At 40.6% G+C, this 19,147-nt stretch overlaps 1 protein-coding gene across 8 annotated transcripts in view; it reads left to right on the forward strand.

Moving 5' to 3' along the window:
* Positions 1 to 19,147, forward strand: part of DTNB (dystrobrevin beta) — a 251,360-nt gene that overhangs the window by 81,541 nt on the left and 150,672 nt on the right. For all 8 annotated transcript variants that reach the window (XM_034659796.1, XM_034659801.1, XM_034659799.1 and 5 more), the window contains exons 7-8: positions 8,743 to 8,848; positions 11,948 to 12,114. In XM_034659796.1, coding sequence (XP_034515687.1) covers positions 8,743 to 8,848; positions 11,948 to 12,114 — 273 coding nt within the window. The remainder of the gene's footprint in view (positions 1 to 8,742; positions 8,849 to 11,947; positions 12,115 to 19,147) is intronic.

The following is a 19,147-nucleotide window of genomic DNA, read 5'->3' on the forward strand; positions in this document are numbered from 1 at the left end:
GGGGGAGGGTCAGAGGGAGAAGCAAACTCCCTGCTGAGCAGGGAGCCCAATGCTGGGGGGCTCGATCCCAGGACCCTGAGATCATGACCTGAGCAGAAGGCAGAAGCTTAACCAACTGTGCCACCCAGGCGCCCCCCAGTCTGTGTTTCGCTATGTGCCAAATTTGCAAAAGTCAGAGAAGCTTATCTCAGTCTAGAGGAAACTTAAAGTTTTCCTTGGTCTGTAAAGATGACCGAAAAAAAGGACCCTTTAAAGATAAAGAAATTACTAATAGAATGACCAAAAAAATGAGACTTTGGACAAAGTTTCATGCAGCAAGAGTTAAATCCGATGATTTTTGGGTTTCTTTTTGAAATGGTCTTTTCCCATACGGTTGGTTTTACTACGTATGTGTTTTTTTAATGCGGATTAACTCCCACAGCTTCAGACAGAGAGAACAGTGTCAGTGGAAATTGCCTGTTGATACACATGCAGTTTTCCCCAGAGTATTACTGTTCTGGGCTGAGCAAGGAAGTGATCGCAATCAAAGAGAACGTATGACTCCTTTAAGAAAGAAGTGGAAATCTTGCAGGAGTACCTTATTTTAGTGAAAGAAGTGGCTGGTTTGGAGGATTCGTGAATTGCTTCACTTTCTACAGTGTTATGGGGTGAAACTGTGGGTTCAGATGCAGGAGATGTGAAGACACCCTCTCCTGTCTCCCCACACCTGTGCTACAAAAATTGATTGATGGAGTGAGCTATACCCTGGATCCAGTATTTAGTTTTGATAAAACTGATCTGTCTTAAAAGTTGTATGCCCTTATCAGGAGGAAGGAAAGAAGTGTCTCAGGATTTAAGACCGAAAGGTATCATCTGATAGTGACTTTTGCTGGCAATGCCTGTGGAGGTTTAAATGTGCTGGTAGTAGTGTTGCTGCTGTTTTGTTAGTCCTCTGTTTACAAGGCTGCCTAGGTTCTTACGTTTGTGCCAGCCCTGTTTTTCTCGTATACCTTATTATTTTTAAATCCACAGTTTTGCAGTATATGCAATTTTCCAGTAATGTGTGTGGTGCATTACAGGAGAAATACTTGAATTTTTAAAAATGGTATGAAGAAAATTATGTATTTGTTTATTTTAATATAGCTTTACTTCTCTTTTAAAAAACAATTTTGCAAACTAACCCAAAATAAGAGATGTTGGACTTACGTAGTTTTAAAAACACAACAAAAATTAAAAGCACTTATAAGTTAATTCAGCAGAACCCATCAACTAGAATAGCTAAATTTCAGACTTACACCAGATGTGGGTGAAGATGTGGAGCAACTAGAACTCTCATACAGACCACGTTGGAAGAGGCTTTGGTGTTTTCCTACAAACCTCAGCAGATACCTGCTCATCATCTGGCAATTCTACTCTTAAGTTTTTCCCACGTGAAATGAAAACTTATGTTCACAAAAAGATTTACAAGGTTGCTTTTATCAGCCTTGGAAGCATCTGAGCTGTCCATAATAAACCACTGGAGTAAAGTTAATTCAAGAAATAATATGTCTGGAATTTGCTTCAAATTAATCCAGACTGAAGGAAGGGTGAAGGTATAAGTTAAAATTAGTCATATGGGGACCCCTGGGTGGCTCAGTCGGTTAAGCGTCTGCCTTCGGCTCAGGTCACGATCCCAGGGTCCTGGGATCCAGTCCCGTGTCGGTCTCCTTGCTCAGCAGGGAACCTGCTTCTCCCTCTGCCTGCCGCTCCCCCTGCTTGTGCTCTCTCTCTGACAAATAAAATTAAAAAAAAAATTAGTCATGTTGAGAATTGTTGAAGCTGGATGACAAGCATATTATACTATTCTCTCTACTTTGGTATATTTTAAAAATTTAATGGAAAAATTAATTTGTAAATTTATGATCACGATTATTGTCTCAATAAAGCACAGTGTTAACATAGCACCTCAAGTCTGATATTTTGGTGAGTAGACCAGATATATTGATTCTTCAGTGGCTGTTGTTAAAGATTTTATTTGAGAGAGAGAGAGCTCATGAGGTGGGGGAGAAGCAGAGGGGGAGAGAAAGGGGAGGGAGAGAATCCTCAAGCAGACTCTCCTGAGAGTGGAGCCCAATGTAGGGCTCATCCTACGACCCTGAGGTCATGACTTGACCTGAAACCAAGAGTCAGATACCTAATGGACTGAGCCGCCCAGGTACTCCTGTTTCTTCACTGGTTATAAACTAACAAACTGACTTTGGAGACTTAAAAGTTATTAAAAACAAGCAGTAAATAGCATTATATTAAATTTCTCCCAAGTTTTTCTAAACTTCAGAGTTTGGGGATGAATTCTGTTTCTCCTTAAAAAGATGATTGCTATTTGTTGTATTATTTATTTTTTAGGTTTCTGTTGACTTTAGTTTGAAGTGTTCAGTCCACCCTGCAGAGGATTTTATTTTATTTTTATTGTTTTTTTTTTTTTTAAAGATTTTATTTATTTATTCGACAGAGATAGAGACAGCCAGCGAGAGAGGGAACACAAGCAGGGGGAGTGGGAGAGGAAGAAGCAGGCTCATAGCGGAAGAGCCTGACGTGGGGCTCCATCCCATAACACCGGGATCACGCCCTGAGCCGAAGGTAGACGCTTAACCGCTGTGCCACCCAGGCGCCCCTATTTTTATTGTTTTTTAAATGTGTGATTTTTTTAAAAGGGGGGGGTGGGCCAGACCAAGAGGGAGAGAGAGAATCTTAAGCAGGCTCCACGCCCAGCATAGAGTTCACTGTGGGGCTCGATCTCACCCTGAGATCATGACCTGAGCCGAAATCAAGAGTCAGATGCTTAACTGACTGAGCCACCCAGGTGCCCCTCACCCTGCAAAGGATTTTAAATTTGATGTCTGTCTTTGGAAGACTGAATAATAAGTAGGGGAGAGAGGGAGGAGAGAGGGAGATGGGGAAGTAGAGGCAATTTTTCACTCAGTGTTGCAGGGCTCTCCTCGATTCAGGGGAGGTGGGAAGTGGGTAGTGATGGGATTACATTATTGCCGGTGGATTTTTCAGAACAGCAACAGTATTTCTCATGTCTGGAGATGTCCTCTGATTATACTTTGACCATCATATCCTCTTCCACTGTATGCCAAAATGACTTTTCTTCCCACTATATCTTTGAAGTGAGATGTTTTCTGGATGTTCTGACCTTGTTTTCCTGGACATTGAGTAGTTTGGTAAGAATTGCCTGGCACATGTATATGTGTATTTCATTGGAATTCCAATTGGGTGGTTTTACAGTCTCCATCAGCTATCCCTCATTACCATGATAATCTAGTTGGGTTATTACCACATTTCATTGATTCGAAGACATTCTTTCACACTTTAACATCTCTGATATCAAGATACCTCATATAGCCAATGGCATCTTATAGTTGGCCAGGCAGTAATTATGATGGGTTGCCTTTTCTTGCACATGTGTGAACTTGGTCATAGCTGTTCCTTTTGTCACTTCAGCTGAATTATGCCCACGTTTGGTACTGCATGTGTTGTCATTTCAAATGATATCGGTTCACACTGACATGCCAATAACCCTGACCTTCTCTGTCTTCAACAAAGGCCCTTATATTTTATATCCCAGCTACAAGAGTCCTTCTTCTTTGATGCTCTGAATCTTTCAATGTAGGATTTTTGCATGGCATGTTGTATCTAGTTCACTTATGCCCTGAAGAGATGCACCTTGATCTTCAACTTTATATCCCCATGACTAACAATCTCTGGAAAATGACTGATGCTTACTAGAAATTTGTTGGATTAAATGATTTAAATTAAATATGACATGAGAAAGTATCTTTGGATTGAATTCCAATTCAAAGCTTAAACCTCATGGATGTACCTGCAACCTTGTTTCAATTGATGTTTTTATTCCATGATTTTCTCAAATGAAACAATCTTTGCAATGAGGAAAATACAGTGTTTCAGGAGTTCTGAATTTCCCCATCTTTTAGCTATAATAAATAAAAATATCTCTAATAAATAGCATAGCAACATTATACTGTTGTATCATTACAAAGTACTTGAATTTTCAAAATAAATCTGTGATATGGACAAATTCAGTGTCTAATAATAATCAAAAGGTTGACCCATAGCGCTGGTCCTATAACCAGTTAACGTGCGTTTGCCCTGGTCAGACAGAATATTTCTAACTCTGCACAAGTATTTGTATAAAAGTGTTTTTGATCTGGAAGATTTAAAAAATGTTTTCAAGTTTATTAACCAAATGTCAAACATGGTTTAATAGATTATCAAGTAAGTTAAGGCAATGGCTAAGAAATACTTACTTGTTGCCCATAAGGAAGTAAGAGGTTTTAATGGAAATGACGAGTTTGGAAATTGCACCTGTGATGGTCCAATGCTAAGCTAATTAACTTGTTTTCTCATGTTCTTTTAGTGATAATGGATTTCTCATTTTTAAGAGATGGTCCTGCCCCCCCTTGAAAACAGGGAAAATGTAATGACAGGTAGGGAAGGAGATGAGAATGGCTCTAGGGTAATAATTGTCAGTATTGAGGCTTAGAGTAACAAAGGGCCTGGAGTAAGGGGACAAAAAGAAACGCTCACTTCAAAGAAATAAGATGAGCACACGCAAGGATAGAAAGAGCCCCAGTGTTTTATAGAGGAAGGCAGAGATAAATCATGGTGTCTCTGCCCAGTGGATCAGGCCGCTGTTAAAATGATTAGGAATGAAGACCTTGTAGCAAAACAGTTAATATTTAATAAAAAGTTAAGTGAAAAAACATTATATATTTTCGTCTGCCCTGTGTATATAATTACATAGAAGCATATGTACATTTGGAGGGAAATACAGAAAATGGGAATTGTGGGAATGTACATTTTTTGTAATTTTTATTATGGTTTTTGTTATAAATATTGTGCTGTAAAAATAAGGAGGAATGCAAAGAATGTGTTCAACTTAAGAAGAAAAACCAAAATGAAACAAAAAAGGAGAAAAAGAGCCAACCTGTCTTTCACGCAGTTATTTACTAAGTCATGGAATTTTGGAGCTGGGAATTCTATCTCAGCTATTCTCAAACTTTTTGGTCTCAGGACTGTTTACAATAAAAATTATTGAGGACCCCAGAGAGCTTTTGTTTATGTGGGTTATACCTATTAGTATTTTTTTTTTAAGATTTCATTTATTTATTTGATAGAGATAGAGATAGCCAGCGAGAGAGGGAACACAAGCAGGGGGAGTGGGAGAGGAAGAAGCAGGCTCATAGTGGAGGAGCCTGATGTGGGGCTCGATCCCATAACGCCGGGATCACACCCTGAGCCGAAGGCAGACGCTTAACCGCTGTGCCACCCAGGCGCCCCACCTATTAGTATTTCTATACTAGAAATTAAATTTGAGAAATTAAAGATATTTATTGTCATTTAAAAATAAAAATGATAGGATGCTTGGGGGCTCAGTCGGTTGGGCGTCCACCTCTTGATCTTAGCTCAAGCCTCGATCTTGGGGTCGTGAGTTCAAGCCCCACATTGGACTCCACACTGTGTGTGGAAACCATGTGAAAAAAAGTAACAGTGAGAAACTTGTTACATCTTAATGTATTTTTACGAAAAATAACTATTTTCCAAAACAAAAAAATTTAAGAGAGTGCCATGATTTTACATTTTTGCAAATTGCTTTAATATTTGGCTCAATTGAAGACAGCTGGATTCTATCTGCCTATCCATTGATTCTATTGTGATATATTGTTTTGGTTAAAGTATAGAAGTATAAAGTATAGAAGTCTGGCCTCACACAAGGAGTAGGAAAAGGGAGGAATGCTTTAGGAATTTTTCATATGGTTGTGGATATGCCACCTTGCTTCTGGCACACCCACTGTATACCTATGAGAGGCTGAGACTGAAAAGGGCAAATAATGTCTGAGAATTGTTGTGAAAATAGTTCTCACCTTGAGGACCCCTTGAAAATGTTTTAGGGACCTACAGGGCAGCTTCTGACTACACTTTGAGAACCACTGCTCTACCCTTCCAGAGGTGAGAAAACTGAAACCAGAATGTCAAATGGGTTTCCCCAAATTACGTGGTTTATGGAAGACAGAGTACTGGGACACAGTTCTTCTGGTTTCATTCCTCTTGCTTTTGGAGGACTTCAAATTACAAAATGACCTTAGGACAACTTTTGTAAACTGACCGTGAGTGTTTTTAATCAGGGTCTTCTAAGATGTCAAATGTAATTGTTCCTTTTCATCTCGAAGATTAAAAAAGAAACCTCCATGATAGGTGAATCAAAACTTTAGCATTAGGATTATAGGTAGACTTGGAGAAATGCAGTTTTTAATATTAGATATAAAAATGTATATAAATATTAATTTAAAATACATTTAGTTTTTGGTTACTACCTCTTACTAGCCAAAAGACTTCCTAGCATCTTCTTTCTCAGTAATTTTATGTAGACACTTTTCCATTTCTTTTGCTTCGTTGCAGTTATCCACATACCCATAATTAGAGGCATTTTCCATATCTGGACCTCCATTTAAATGTTCGATGACTTTCTGGTTTTATTTTTAATGTTGTTCACTCATTCCTCTGAGGTTCCACTGAGGTCTCAGAAACATTAGTGACTTGGATGCCCGAGATGGAAAACACTTTGGAAAACTTTATTTAGCCTGATCGAGTAGGTATTTTGAAACCTCACCACCAGAGCACAGCTTTCTACAGAGGGCCTTTGGATGGTAACTTCCTACTCTTATCACCCTCCGTCAGCCCTCTTGCTCGCCCCTTCCCTCCCCTATTCAGTGTTGGCCTCCAATCTTTGTCCTTAATAGAGGCTTTCCTTCATATTTCTTCATCTTTTTCAAGTTTTTATTGTGAAAAGCCTCTTTCTTGCTCTGCCATCTACTTTATCTTCCTTTTTCTGTTCCCTGTTTACCAGTTTCTTTTTTTAAAAGATTATTCTTAATAAGAATTATCTCCTTGCATACAATGGAATCAAGATTCTTGTAGTTGCCAAAAAGATCACAAAAGTAAGTCTGTAGCCTCCTGTTTGTATGATGGGAACCATCGTCGGGAAAGGGTCATGATGGCTCGGACGCGCATGCTGGAGGCTGCCATCCTCTGACTTACCACCACCATGCCTTCACTCCTCGCTTCCAGTTTATGGTGAATAGATTCGTGGTCAAAATCACTTATTTTGTAATACGCTGGCAAAATCTTTGGGTCAGCTCTAACCGATTTTATCTCTCCCCCCCAATAAAGTGTTTTAAAGTTTTATGGGGAAATACCCCATTTTGTAAATCCTGTTATCACGTCAAGAAAAGTAGCGGGACTGAGAACACAGCTCTTGGGAGAGACTGAGATGAAATTCTGGGTGCCTTTTGGTGTCCACTTACCCCTAGTCCTCAGTCCCTCCCCCTGCCTTGGAATGGTGGGACCAGGGCTTGGAAAAGTCCTCCTCACTGCTGGTCCTGCATCTCCTACTCTCCTGTGTCTGCCCTTTTGTCTCTGCCCTTCTTTTGGAATCAAGTTTGAAGTGGGGGCCGAGGTGTCCAAGCTGCAATTACAGAACTCTCGCATCTAGTTGTAAGGCACTCCCTTTTCCTCCTTTTTCCTTTCCTTTTGGAGCTGCAAAGGTGTTTTGTGGGTTAGAGGAAATTAAAAGAAAATTCATTAATTTGAAAATTGTTGAGAATCTGTTCTATCTACATCACATGACTATTTTTTCTAGACTGTTTTCTTGATTTTCTGTGTCCAGTGGGATGTAATTATGCCAGTGTTTCACATACTGTGGAAGCTACATATGTATTTGTTTAAAAGAGAGAAGACAGAACACAAAAATGCAGTCTAGCTGGGGAAATGGTGTAATGGGGGAGTGATGGACATTGGGTGAGTTCAGGCTCTGTTTTCACCACTATTGTCACTGTCTTTGTGACTGGGTCAAATTACTTCACTACTCTGCGCTTTAGTTTTCTTTGTGTAAATGAGAAAGTTGTTAAGTGATGTTTAACAGTGTTTGCCCTCACTTTAGTATTTATTCAATGATTACTTATCAAGTACCTGTTGTGGGCCTGGCACTGTTACGAAATGCTGGAAATACAGTAAATAACAAATGGGGAGGTAGTTCCCGCTGTTGCTGATGTGTTATAATGAGGTGTGAGATGTCTGTCTCCCCCATGGGTAATAGAAATAGTAATTTGAAGGGCAGCTGAGTTCTAGTCCTCGCTTTGTGTCTGATTTGGGTAGGACCTTTACAGGTTATTTATTTATTTATTTATTTTCCCCCTAAAGATTTATTTATTTATTTGGGAGAGAGAACAAGTGGGAGAGGGGCAGAGGCAGAGGGAGGGGGAGAGAGAATCCTAAGCAGACTCCCCACTGAGTGTGGAGCCTGATGTGGGGTTCGTTCGATCCCACAGCCCCCAGATCATGACCTGAGCTGAAATGAAGAGTCAGATGCTCAACCACCTGAGCCACCCAGGTGACCCAGGACCTTTATAAGCCATTTAAATGCTTTGTTCCTTTATTTTCTCATCTGTAAGATGAAGATAGTGATACCTGAACTATTTACCTTATACAGTTGTTTTAAGACTCAAAATAATGTATGTGGAAATGCATTTGAATATAGTAGTAAGGTATAGTGTGTTTCAGCATCTGTAGTAATGTAAAATACTGTATTTTGTTATAGAATTTCATGTGGAATTTGTTACAATTTAGTTGAGAGAATTCTAGATTAACTTAATTTTGGAATTCAGAGATACTTGACTATAAAGTATATTTTTCTTCTCTTCACAGAAAAAGATAATGCTGAATATGTTTTTAGACACAATGATGGCCGATCCTCCCCCCCAGTGCCTTGTCTGGCTACCTCTCATGCACAGGCTCGCCCATGTTGAGAATGGTAAGCAGAACTTCAATCATTCGTTCTCTTGGGCTGTAGGAAATGCGTGAACTGATGGTATTTATAATGTCGTTAGCTATTACCATGGAAAATTATGATTGACATTTGCTGTCACTGTGTCATTTGATTATGATTTTTTCCTTTCGAAAGAGAGATATTTGTTTCTCAAAGAAAAGCAGGGGAAGGGGCTTACTACTTAGGGTGCCAAGAAATAGTAATGTCAGGTCATAAAACTTTGTGGTTCAAACTCTAGGCTTTCCCCCACTGAGAATCACTTGAACCCAGCTGATTTAGCCATGACTTCCTTTTTTTCCTTTAATTTATAAAATTCACAGTTCTAAAAAATTGAATATATGCAATATCAAGCACTAAGACTGTAATGATTTTGGAACAGTTTAAAGGAAAATAGCTATGATAGAATTTGGTACTTCATACATCTTCATTTTCTACCTTTACTATTTTATCTTGAATTACTCTTGGTATCCTTTCCAGGAATTTGACTTACATCTTCACCTTGCTTGGAATTGAAATGGTAGTTATCTCCAGTAACTTCTTAATTTTTTCTTCTGTTCTTATCGGTTTATCTCCTTGTTTAGGTTGTGTGAGTTTGTTAAAGGAAAGACTATGTAGTTTCTTATGTACCCTCCTCCCTCCTCTCAGAACTCTTGCCTGTTTCTTATTCTGCCAAAGAAAACCAGTAGCAGCTGAGAGGCGCTAAAAAGCAGAGCTCTCCTTTCCCCTTTGTAAGAATGAAATGCACGTCCATACTCTTGTCTTCTCCCTCTCTCATCCCTACCTTTTGTTCCTAAACTTCTCAGCGGTTTGCCCCACCGTGGCTTTAGTTCACAGGGACCTTAGATTCAGGATTATTTTCTTAAAGGTGTAGAATCTCTTGACTAAACTAAAACAGCTAAATTTTTTACCAGGATTTTTGGATAGAGACTTATACTGTTAAATTATTATAATATTACTGAAGTATTATTGGCTCTTCTGGAGGAGGCAATACCTTTAAAGCCTGAAGTATTTCATATTCAGTTTAGTTCTAAAATTATGGTATTTCTATATTTCTATATGGTATTTTTGTTGTTGTTATTTGGGCCCTTTCTATGAAATTTATCACTTGAATTATATTGAAGTTACTATTTATAAGGATGGATATATATTTATTTACACAAAAGTTGTACTTTTTATATTGTTTTACTAATCCGAGTGTATCATGTATAAGATTACAACATGATGTGTTCTTCCAAAGAGAATGCTTTTACGAAAACCTGATCTTACTTATAATTGACTCAGTACACTTAGTGATCCTCTCCACATTCTGGTTCTTTCCGTTTCCACCTGGTCAGCCCATTGCACTCTCTTATGTGTGGCTCCTGACTGGTGTAGTAGAGGAGAGAAATCACACAGATATACATGTTCGACCAAGATGATCAGAATATACTTGGTAATTTAATATTAATGTACATGCATATGTGTACATTAACCAAAAATAATTGTATAGAATTATAAATGCTGATGTTGCCTGTGTTGATGTGAGCTCCAGATTGATTTGGGAGTAGTGTTCTGTGGCAGAACTCTACTAGATTATATATTTTATACTTTTTTTAATTAAAAAAAATTTTAAAAATATTTATTTGAGAGAGAGAGAGAGGGAGAGAACATGAGAAGGGGGAGGATCAGAGGAAGAAGCAGACTCCCCACTGAGCAGGGAGCCTGATGCAGGGCTTGATCCCAGGACTCCGGGATCATGACCTGAGCCAAAGGCAGATGCTTAACCAACTGAGCCACCCAGGCTCCCCATGGAACAGATTCTTATTAGCACTTTCATTATTCCTTAGAAATATCGGATGACAAAAAGCTTGAATTTTTTAGAGGAAGTATGTCCTTTGGAGTTCTCATTCCTGATTTTACTTGTCTTACAGTCTTTAATGATCCTGTTACATTGTTTTCCTCACCTAGTGCTTATTTTTTGTTTGTTTGTTTTTTGAGTCTCGATTCCCTACTTAATGTACATTTTTGGAAATAGGACCAAAAATCCTTACTGTTGAGATAAGATTGGATTTGTATACATGGTATTAGAAAGAGTTATTCAAATGAAGATTTGAATACTATACGCCCCTTTCCTATTGACTTCCATTTCTTGTGTTCAAAATTGAATTGCCAGTGGGAACAATTACGCTGCCAACACTAGAAAGTATAAACAACTGTCTATAACATACAGTTGTGCATTGCCCACTTCCCACTCAATGAACTGGGTGTTCAGGCTGTAAGAGAGTCCCAGCAATGTCTCTGAATCCTGACTGCTACTTGGCAGTTTTTTATACGGCGAGATGCTGTATGAGTGGAGAAAAAAGTGACAGGTCTCTGAGTTTCCCTTCCTCCCAGTCACTGTCCCTTCTTTGGTCTAGAGTACTTTATTTTATTATTCTGCTACTTAGAACTCTTACCTAAAACTAGCATGGTAATATGCCTAGCCTTACTTTTTTTTTTTTTTTTTTTTTTTTTTTTTTTACCAGTTAACCACTTATGCCCAGGTGTGTGATAGCTTTTAATTCAGCCAACATTTAAAGGCCTTCAGTTGAAGGTACTATGTAAAATACCATTTTCAGGTAACAGAGACACATAGTACATTATCCCAGCGCTCACAGATCTCCTGTTAGCAAAGGAAACAAATGTCTTACAACTAAGAGTGATACATCTCTTTAAAAAGCAATAGGTTTGGAAAATAAATTTTAGACTAAGAAGACTTCTCTCTCTTCTTTCCTTATGTATCATCTACTATCCTTATCATATATTTATCATTCTAGTAAACACGAGTTTCAGCTTAAAAAAAGAAATTGGTTTTTTCTAAGGTGGATGGGAATGTAATATTCTAACTTGAAAAGCTGTTCTCATCTGCTGTCTTTCCCTTTTATTCTAGTAAAAAGCAGGTTCCGTTAACTAGGAGACAATTTAGGATTGTCAGTTCTAATTTCGTTTTCACCTTTGCTTGTTTACGTGAGATTTGGTTTTCCACTGTATTGACTTTATTTCTCCAAATGAAAATTACTTGTTTCTCTCCCCTGTCCCCCCGGCCCACTTTCTGCCTTCCGCAAGTCTTCCATCCTGTGGAGTGCTCCTACTGCCGCTGCGAGAGTATGATGGGTTTCCGGTACCGATGCCAGCAGTGCCACAACTACCAGCTCTGCCAGAACTGCTTCTGGCGTGGCCATGCCAGTGGCCCTCACAGCAACCAACACCAGATGAAGGAGCACTCCTCCTGGGTAATTGCACTGTGTCTCCCTCTGTGTCCTCCGCGGTTACTCTGTCTCTGCAGTGAAGCACCGGGCCAGCTTCCTGGTAGATGTCTAACGAGTAAGGACGCCGCGTAATCCGGTCTTCCTGCTGAGGGTTAGGATGGGTTGCAAATACGTTGTGCTTCATCACCTGGTTTTATCTATCTATCTATCTAGCTATCTATCTATCTATCTATTTATTTTCATCACTTGATTTTAAAGTTCCAGGAGATGGAGATATTATCACAACTGAAATGGAAAAGTGAGCAGTGTCTTCTTACATTAAAATCGTGCGGAGGGTATCCCCCCAAAGCTTACTCTCTGAGCTTTAAGTAAGGTTTAAAGTCTTTTTCTCAAGCATATTTTCTTCATGTCCGTAGGGTTTATATGTTGCAAAGAAAGCTGCATGACATAAAGGAGTTAAATTTTTGTCTCTCTGAAGTTGGGGAAATATTGTTTCTTGCAGTTGCCACATTGGTGTCCTTACTTTCAAAAGTAGTCCTTTAAATAACAATATTTGGGTGGAGGTCGGCCTGTGATTTTCCTGTGGTGTTTATAAATCATGTAAGCTTAGCATCAATCATTTTTCTTCCCTTTTCTCAGTTGATTTTCAGAGTTTTTAAATGCCATCTGCTTATGTCCAAAAAGTTGTTTTGAAAGCTTTTCCCTCTAGTTTTCGTTGGTTGGTTGGTTTGCTAAAGGTTAGAACAATATAGAGGGTCATACGTGTCATTCAGGATTTAGGTTCTTACCCTTGGTCATCCCAGTGGGCTTTAAGTATTAGAAACCTTCAATTACCAGGGGCTTTTTCTTTCTTTCTTTTTTCTAGTTAGTCTTCTTAAAACTCAAACAAGAAAAAAGGCAAATAAGTTCATACCGGGGATGGATTTAAAAAAAAAACAACAAATTTCAACCCATGTGTATACTTTACTTCCTACCCCTCTGACATGTTAGAGATCATTTTTCTTTTATCAGATACATTTTCAGTTACATTTAACCATAAAATTTCGCTAAATTGAACATCCTATCCTCGGTTTTGTCGTGTTGTAAATTCCAGTATTTTTTTAGTTGAGGAGTGATTATTTAAAAATTTTTAAACAAGCAATGAAAAAAAATACAATGTAGTAGTTTCTTCTCTTTTTCACTGAATAGAGATAATCTGTAGATTTTCAAGTTGTTACTTTTCCCTTTTTTAAAGTACAAGTGTCCCGCTTAATTGACTTGTTAATGTTTTTCCCACTGTTTTTTGTTTAGAGTCTTAACTCTCAACACTGAAATAGCTCTTTGCTCTGTTACCACTTATAATGATTGGATTCACTGGGATGTTTCTTCTGACGATTCTCATTCTAGATGTTGGGGGGAAGAGAGTGAAGAACTTCTTGCTCATCATAGCTTGAACTTGCTCATTTAGCTAATTTGTACTCCTTTTAGAAATGGGAAATTTACATTTTTTTAAAGATAAATGGCTGAATATTGCTTTATGATTTACAAAGCAGCATTTCATATACTCGTGAATTTTGACATTGAGTTAAAACATACATAAATGCAAGCACAGAAATCATAAGTGAATTCTTGTATTTTTGCTTGATCCTCACAACACTCTTGTGAAGTAAGCCATATCCCCATTTGTTGTTATTTTTATTTCAGCTATGTTGTTTTTCCTTGATTTCATTCATTTTTGTTACAGTGACTGAAGATTTCAAGAAAAATCAAGTATTATAGGCATGACGCTGGTATCAGTTCTGAATTTTGATGAGTATATGCATTATGTGTGACTGATGCATACTGGTGAAGTTTTTTTAGCAGAGAGAGAGAGAGAATGTGTGTGTGTGTGTGTGTGTGTGTGTGTGTAAATTGTTTTCAAGATTAGAACTGTATGTGCAGTGCCCTTGTTTTTTGAGGAAGATGTGAGTGACTCTTGGGACTGATGTGGGTAAAGAAGTTTCCACTAACAAAAAGATGTGTAATCACTTTAATAGTAATTTCTTTGAAGATTGTCCACTGTGTTTATATTAGTATTTGAATAAATATTTTTCTGTGTTCACAAGAGATAAATTTAGTATGCATTTAACAAGCTTGTATTTGAATTTGTATCGTAGATTTGATAGGTATTCTATTGGTGCTTGGAAGTTTACTTTGATTTTTCCAAAATTTCTGTTTAATGTTTTACCTAAGTTACTATGCAGTGTAATTCATTTATTCTTTTAGTTATCAATTCATTCATTTGACTTTATTTTAGGAAAAAAATGCCATATGGTATCATATCTGTGATTCATTCTGTACATTCATTCTTCATTCATATTATTTGAGCTCCTACTATGTGTGCCAGACACTGTTACAGGCATGTAGGTTACATCTATGAACAAACCAGACGGATTCCTGCCCTATGGGTCTTAAATTGTAAGGGCTATGAAAGAGGCTGTTAGGGCTCACTGACTTTGCGATTTTCCTATTTTTGCTGAGCATACATCTAGACTACGTTTCTTGGCCTCTCTGTTTCTAAGAAGGACCATGTAAATAGCACTTATCAGTGGAATGTGATCAGAGTGACATGTGTCTTCCCAGAATAAAATAGCTGAGTGGCTCTTCTGTTCTCTCTGCCAGCTTAGTGGAGAGAATTTCATTAGGACCCAGAGGAGGATAAAACTACAAATGAAAGGAGACCAGGTCCTTGAATGATGGGTAGAGAAGAGTGTCCTGCCAACCTATTTGACTTTGATGGGAGCAAGAGAGAAACTTTGTGTTAAGCTACTAAGGTTTTAGTTTTTGCTACAGTAGTTGGTACTGGAAGTAGAGTTCTGTTAAAGCAAAACCTAAAACCTGTGATACTGGCTTAGCAGTCAAATAGCCCTGATGAGGACACTAATACTGGAGTTGGGAAGGACAGAAACTCATGTTATGCAGTGGTGACCAATTGGGTAAATTTGTCATCCATGATAACTTAGAAGGCACACTTCATGCCACCTGAGCTCCAGGTCAGAGGTTGGAAAGGATAGGAGTGTGAGTGCGTGTTGGCTGTTTTTGGTTAGGTATGATGAGAAAGAGATGAGCCTAGGAAAGAATTAGCTAGTTTTGTTTTGTTTTTGATTTTTTTTGAATTTTATTTTTTTAAAGATTTTATTTATTTATTTGACAGAGACAGCCAGTGAGAGAGGGAACACAGCAGGGGGAGTGGGAGAGGAAGAAGCAGGCTCCCAGCAGAGGAGCCTGATGTGGGGCTCGATCCCAGGACTCTGGGATCACACCCTGAGCTGAAGGCAGATGCTTAATGACTGAGACACCCAGGCGCCCCAAGAATTAGCTAGTTTTCAAGCAAAAAATGAAAGGGACCAGAGAAAGTTCTGACAGTTGGAGCAGTGACAGGAAAAACAGATTGCTTGTAGACCCTGGAGAGCAATAGGTAAGAGTTGAGAAAGGCTTTGAGCAATAAAGGCCTAGGGAACTTTCTCAGTCAAAGAAAGGTGACTTAGCCCTATGGCGAAGATCAGATCAGGGCATGAGTTCTTGTTCTTGGCTGTTCATCAGAATCACCTTGCTCTCACCTACGTAGCTTCTGATTTAATGGGTCAAAGGTACATGAAACCTAGATAAGGCAGTTTTTAAAAGTTCCCCCAAGTGAGTCTCTCATGCAGCCGAAGTTGGAAACTGCTGACCTGTTGTTTCATATGGCCTCCAGGTGGCCTCTGTTAGTTCAAAGCAAGAGGAATAGAGGCAAAGACATAAATCAGGCTTGAGAATTATGTCTAGGAAAGGACTTTGTGTGTGGTTACTGGCACATGGAACTGACTGGAAACAAATAGATCAAAGGCCTACTAAGTTTTTGAGGGAATTGTGTATTGGCAAAGGAACCATGAGCCTGCCCTTAAGAAGCCCTTGACTATTTGAGCTGTAAAACTACTTTTAAGGACCCAGACCTTGCTCTGGGTAGAGGTGGGTTGTGAAGGTTGTACAGCTCCTAGGGAGGGCACTCCAGAGTCCACTTTGCCAAGGAGGAGATTAGATGAGGAGGAGCCTCCTGCTTGTGTTCGTTCATTGTGCATCGGAACTGGGGAGGTGGGTGCAGATAATTTGTCCTGTCTGTTCTTAGTTTGCATTGTAAGGAGCTACTCATGGTCTTGTTAAAGGAGACTGTGATTTACTCAGAGGTCCTGGACTTGTCTTCAGATGCACTGACTAAATGGGACCTCGGGTTTTCTCGTGGGAGAGGTTCGAGTATGTTTTATGTGTAGGAAGAGGGAGGAAAAAGGTATTTCATGATTAGAATTACTTACCGATGTCCGTGTTTTCCTTCTCTTCCTGGATCTATACCTAGATGATATAGACCATCCTCCTTGCAGCCAGATGGGACCACATGACTAGTTCTTGCCAGCGGAGTTTATTTGCAAGTGATCTGTGTTACTTCTGGGCCAAGGCTGTTTAAAGCAGATGTGTCCTCTCATCCTCTCTTTTCCCTTCTCACTCCCTGTAGACACTGGTCACGTGGAAGGATCTCCAAACAAACTAGTAGAGGCAGGAGTCCTTCGATGAAAAGGAGGCTGGGTATCTGGTAGATGGATTGGATCCCCTCAGCCAATTGACACTGGACTTGCACATGAGCAAGAAATCAGAAAGCAGGGGCGCCTGGGTGGCACAGTGGTTAAGTGTCTGCCTTTGGCTCAGGGCGTGATCCCGGCGTTATGGGATCGAGCCCCACATCAGGCTCCTCTGCTATGGGCCTGCTTCTTCCTCTCCCACTCCCTGCTTGTGTTCCCTCTCTCACTGGCTGTCTCTATCTCTGTCAAATAAATAAATAAAATCTTTAAAAAAAAAAGAAAGCAGAAAGCAGAATCCAGAGTATTGGGTCATAGAGGTTGTGTTGAGAAAGTAAGATTTGAGCAGTGTCTTCGGTGTCTGCTAGCAGACATCTGGGGAGAAGGAGGCATATTCAGCATGGAGCCTGAGACCAGGCATGTGCTTCTGAGTTCATGGAACAGCGGAAAAGCCCGTGTGCCCAGAGTGGAGTGAACAGGAGGAGGACTACTGGAGAGGAGGTCAGATCGCTCCCAAGGGCCGTTCTGGCCATTGTAAGGATGTTGGCCTTTAATCTAGGGAAATGAGGAGTAGTTTTGAGTAGAAGAATGGCATGGCTTGATTTATCTTTTAAAATGATCAGTCTGGATAACAGAATTGAAGGTGCTTACTAGATATCCATGTGGAGTTGTTGAGTAGGCCGTGGTACTTGAGTCTAGACATCGAGAAGGAAGTCTGAGATAGAAATGTCAGCTTGGGGGTCCTTAGCAAGTGGTTGATATTTAAAGCCATGAGACTGGATGGTACCACCAGGTGAGTGAGCAGAGATAGAGGAGAGAAGGAAGAAGAGACGAGGAATGAGAACTGACCTCAGGGGTCATCAGTAAGAGATCTGGGAGAAGGGGAAGAGCCTGCAAACAGTGATGCAGGGGGAAACCTCTCCTGGAAGCGCGTGAAGAGTGTTTCCAGGAGGAGGGAGCGACCATCCCTGTCCGATGCTGTGACAGCCAAGTGAGAAGACCAGGAAGTGGCCCCTCATCTAACGATGTGGGGGTCATCTTGCAAGAGCAGTGGGGACAAAACCTGTCTGAAGTGATCTATTCCTTTTTTTTTTTTTTGAAAGATTTTATTTATTTATTTGACAGACAGAGAGACAGCCAGCGAGAGAGGGAACACAAGCAGGGGGAGTGGGAGAGGAAGAAGCAGGCTCCCAGCAGAGCCTGATGCAGGGCTTGATCCCAGGACTCCGGGATCACGCCTTGAGCCGTAGGCAGACGCTTAACGACTGAACCACCCAGGCGCCCCGAAGTCATCTATTTCTAATGCTTTTTCTACTAGTTGTTCTCAGTGGGATTTTAGGAGACCCGACTAATCCCACTTTGCTTTTTCCTGCTCACAATTACAGCCTCCCAGGAGTTAGGCAGATGGCAGGCTGTTGAAGAAGGTGGTTTTAACTGTGAGGAAGTAATGGACTTGCCAGTGGCCCCTGAACTGAATACAGCCCAACCCCATGCGGCCTTTCCAGAAGGAGCAGAGCCGGAAGCTCCAGGCTGAGGGCCCAGGGGAGAATGTGAGCTCTCCGCAGTGCTTGCAGACACCAGGAAATGAGGGGGGGAGGGGCTGAGCTGGCATGTTCGTGCCTTCCCTGGAACCAGCGAGTCTGGTGAGAAGAAGGAGGGGCAGAGAGGGACCCGGTGGGGTCCTCCAGAGAAGCTCCTCCACATGGAAACAAGGCAGTGGGCCGTGTAATCAGCATCGATTTGTACATTCTAGTTTGCAAGGATATATTCATCATCTCTGAGGTTCCTGGGTTGTATTCCAAGTAACCTTGCCACCCGGAGGCCTGCGGTGCACCGTGTTTCAATTATTGTTGCTGCAAAATAAGCCTCTCCAAAACTACTGACAGGAAACAACCATTTTATTAGGCCCGTGGGTTTGGTGTCAGGGGTTTGGACAGGGCCGAGGGGCTGGGTTGTCCCTGCCCCATGACTTCTGGGGCCTCTGCTGGATTTCTGAAATACCAGGCAGGGTGGGTGGCTTGAATGGCTGCAGGCTTCTTCACGCGCATGTCCGGAGTCTGTCCGGGGATGGCTAGAAGGCTGGGCTCAGCCAGACGGCAGGCTGGAGCTACCTGTGTGTGGCCTGTGGCTTGAATGTGGCCTGTGCCTTCCACAGCATGCGGCTGTGTTTTCAGAGAGAGCATCCCTGGAGGAAGCATCTGGAGAATCAGTGTTCCAGGAGTGTTAGGGGAAAGTTGCAAGGCCTTTCCGGCTTGAGCTGTGCAAGTCATGCAGTCACATTCTGCCAAATGGTGTTGGTTACAGCATCGAGGCAGTAGGGCCAGTCCAGCTGGGGTGGGGGGGTGCGGGGAGGGAGAGGATGCTGGGGGGCGGCGGTGGCCGTAAAGTCCTGTCACAAAGGAGCATGTGTGGTGTGGTGAGTGGGATGGTGCAGTTATGTTTGGGAATAATTCCTGGTGTATATAGTTAATGCTCAGTAAGTATTTGTTAAA

This window comes from Ailuropoda melanoleuca, chromosome 4, assembly GCF_002007445.2.
Source record: "Ailuropoda melanoleuca isolate Jingjing chromosome 4, ASM200744v2, whole genome shotgun sequence".
Lineage (NCBI taxonomy): Eukaryota > Metazoa > Chordata > Mammalia > Carnivora > Ursidae > Ailuropoda > Ailuropoda melanoleuca.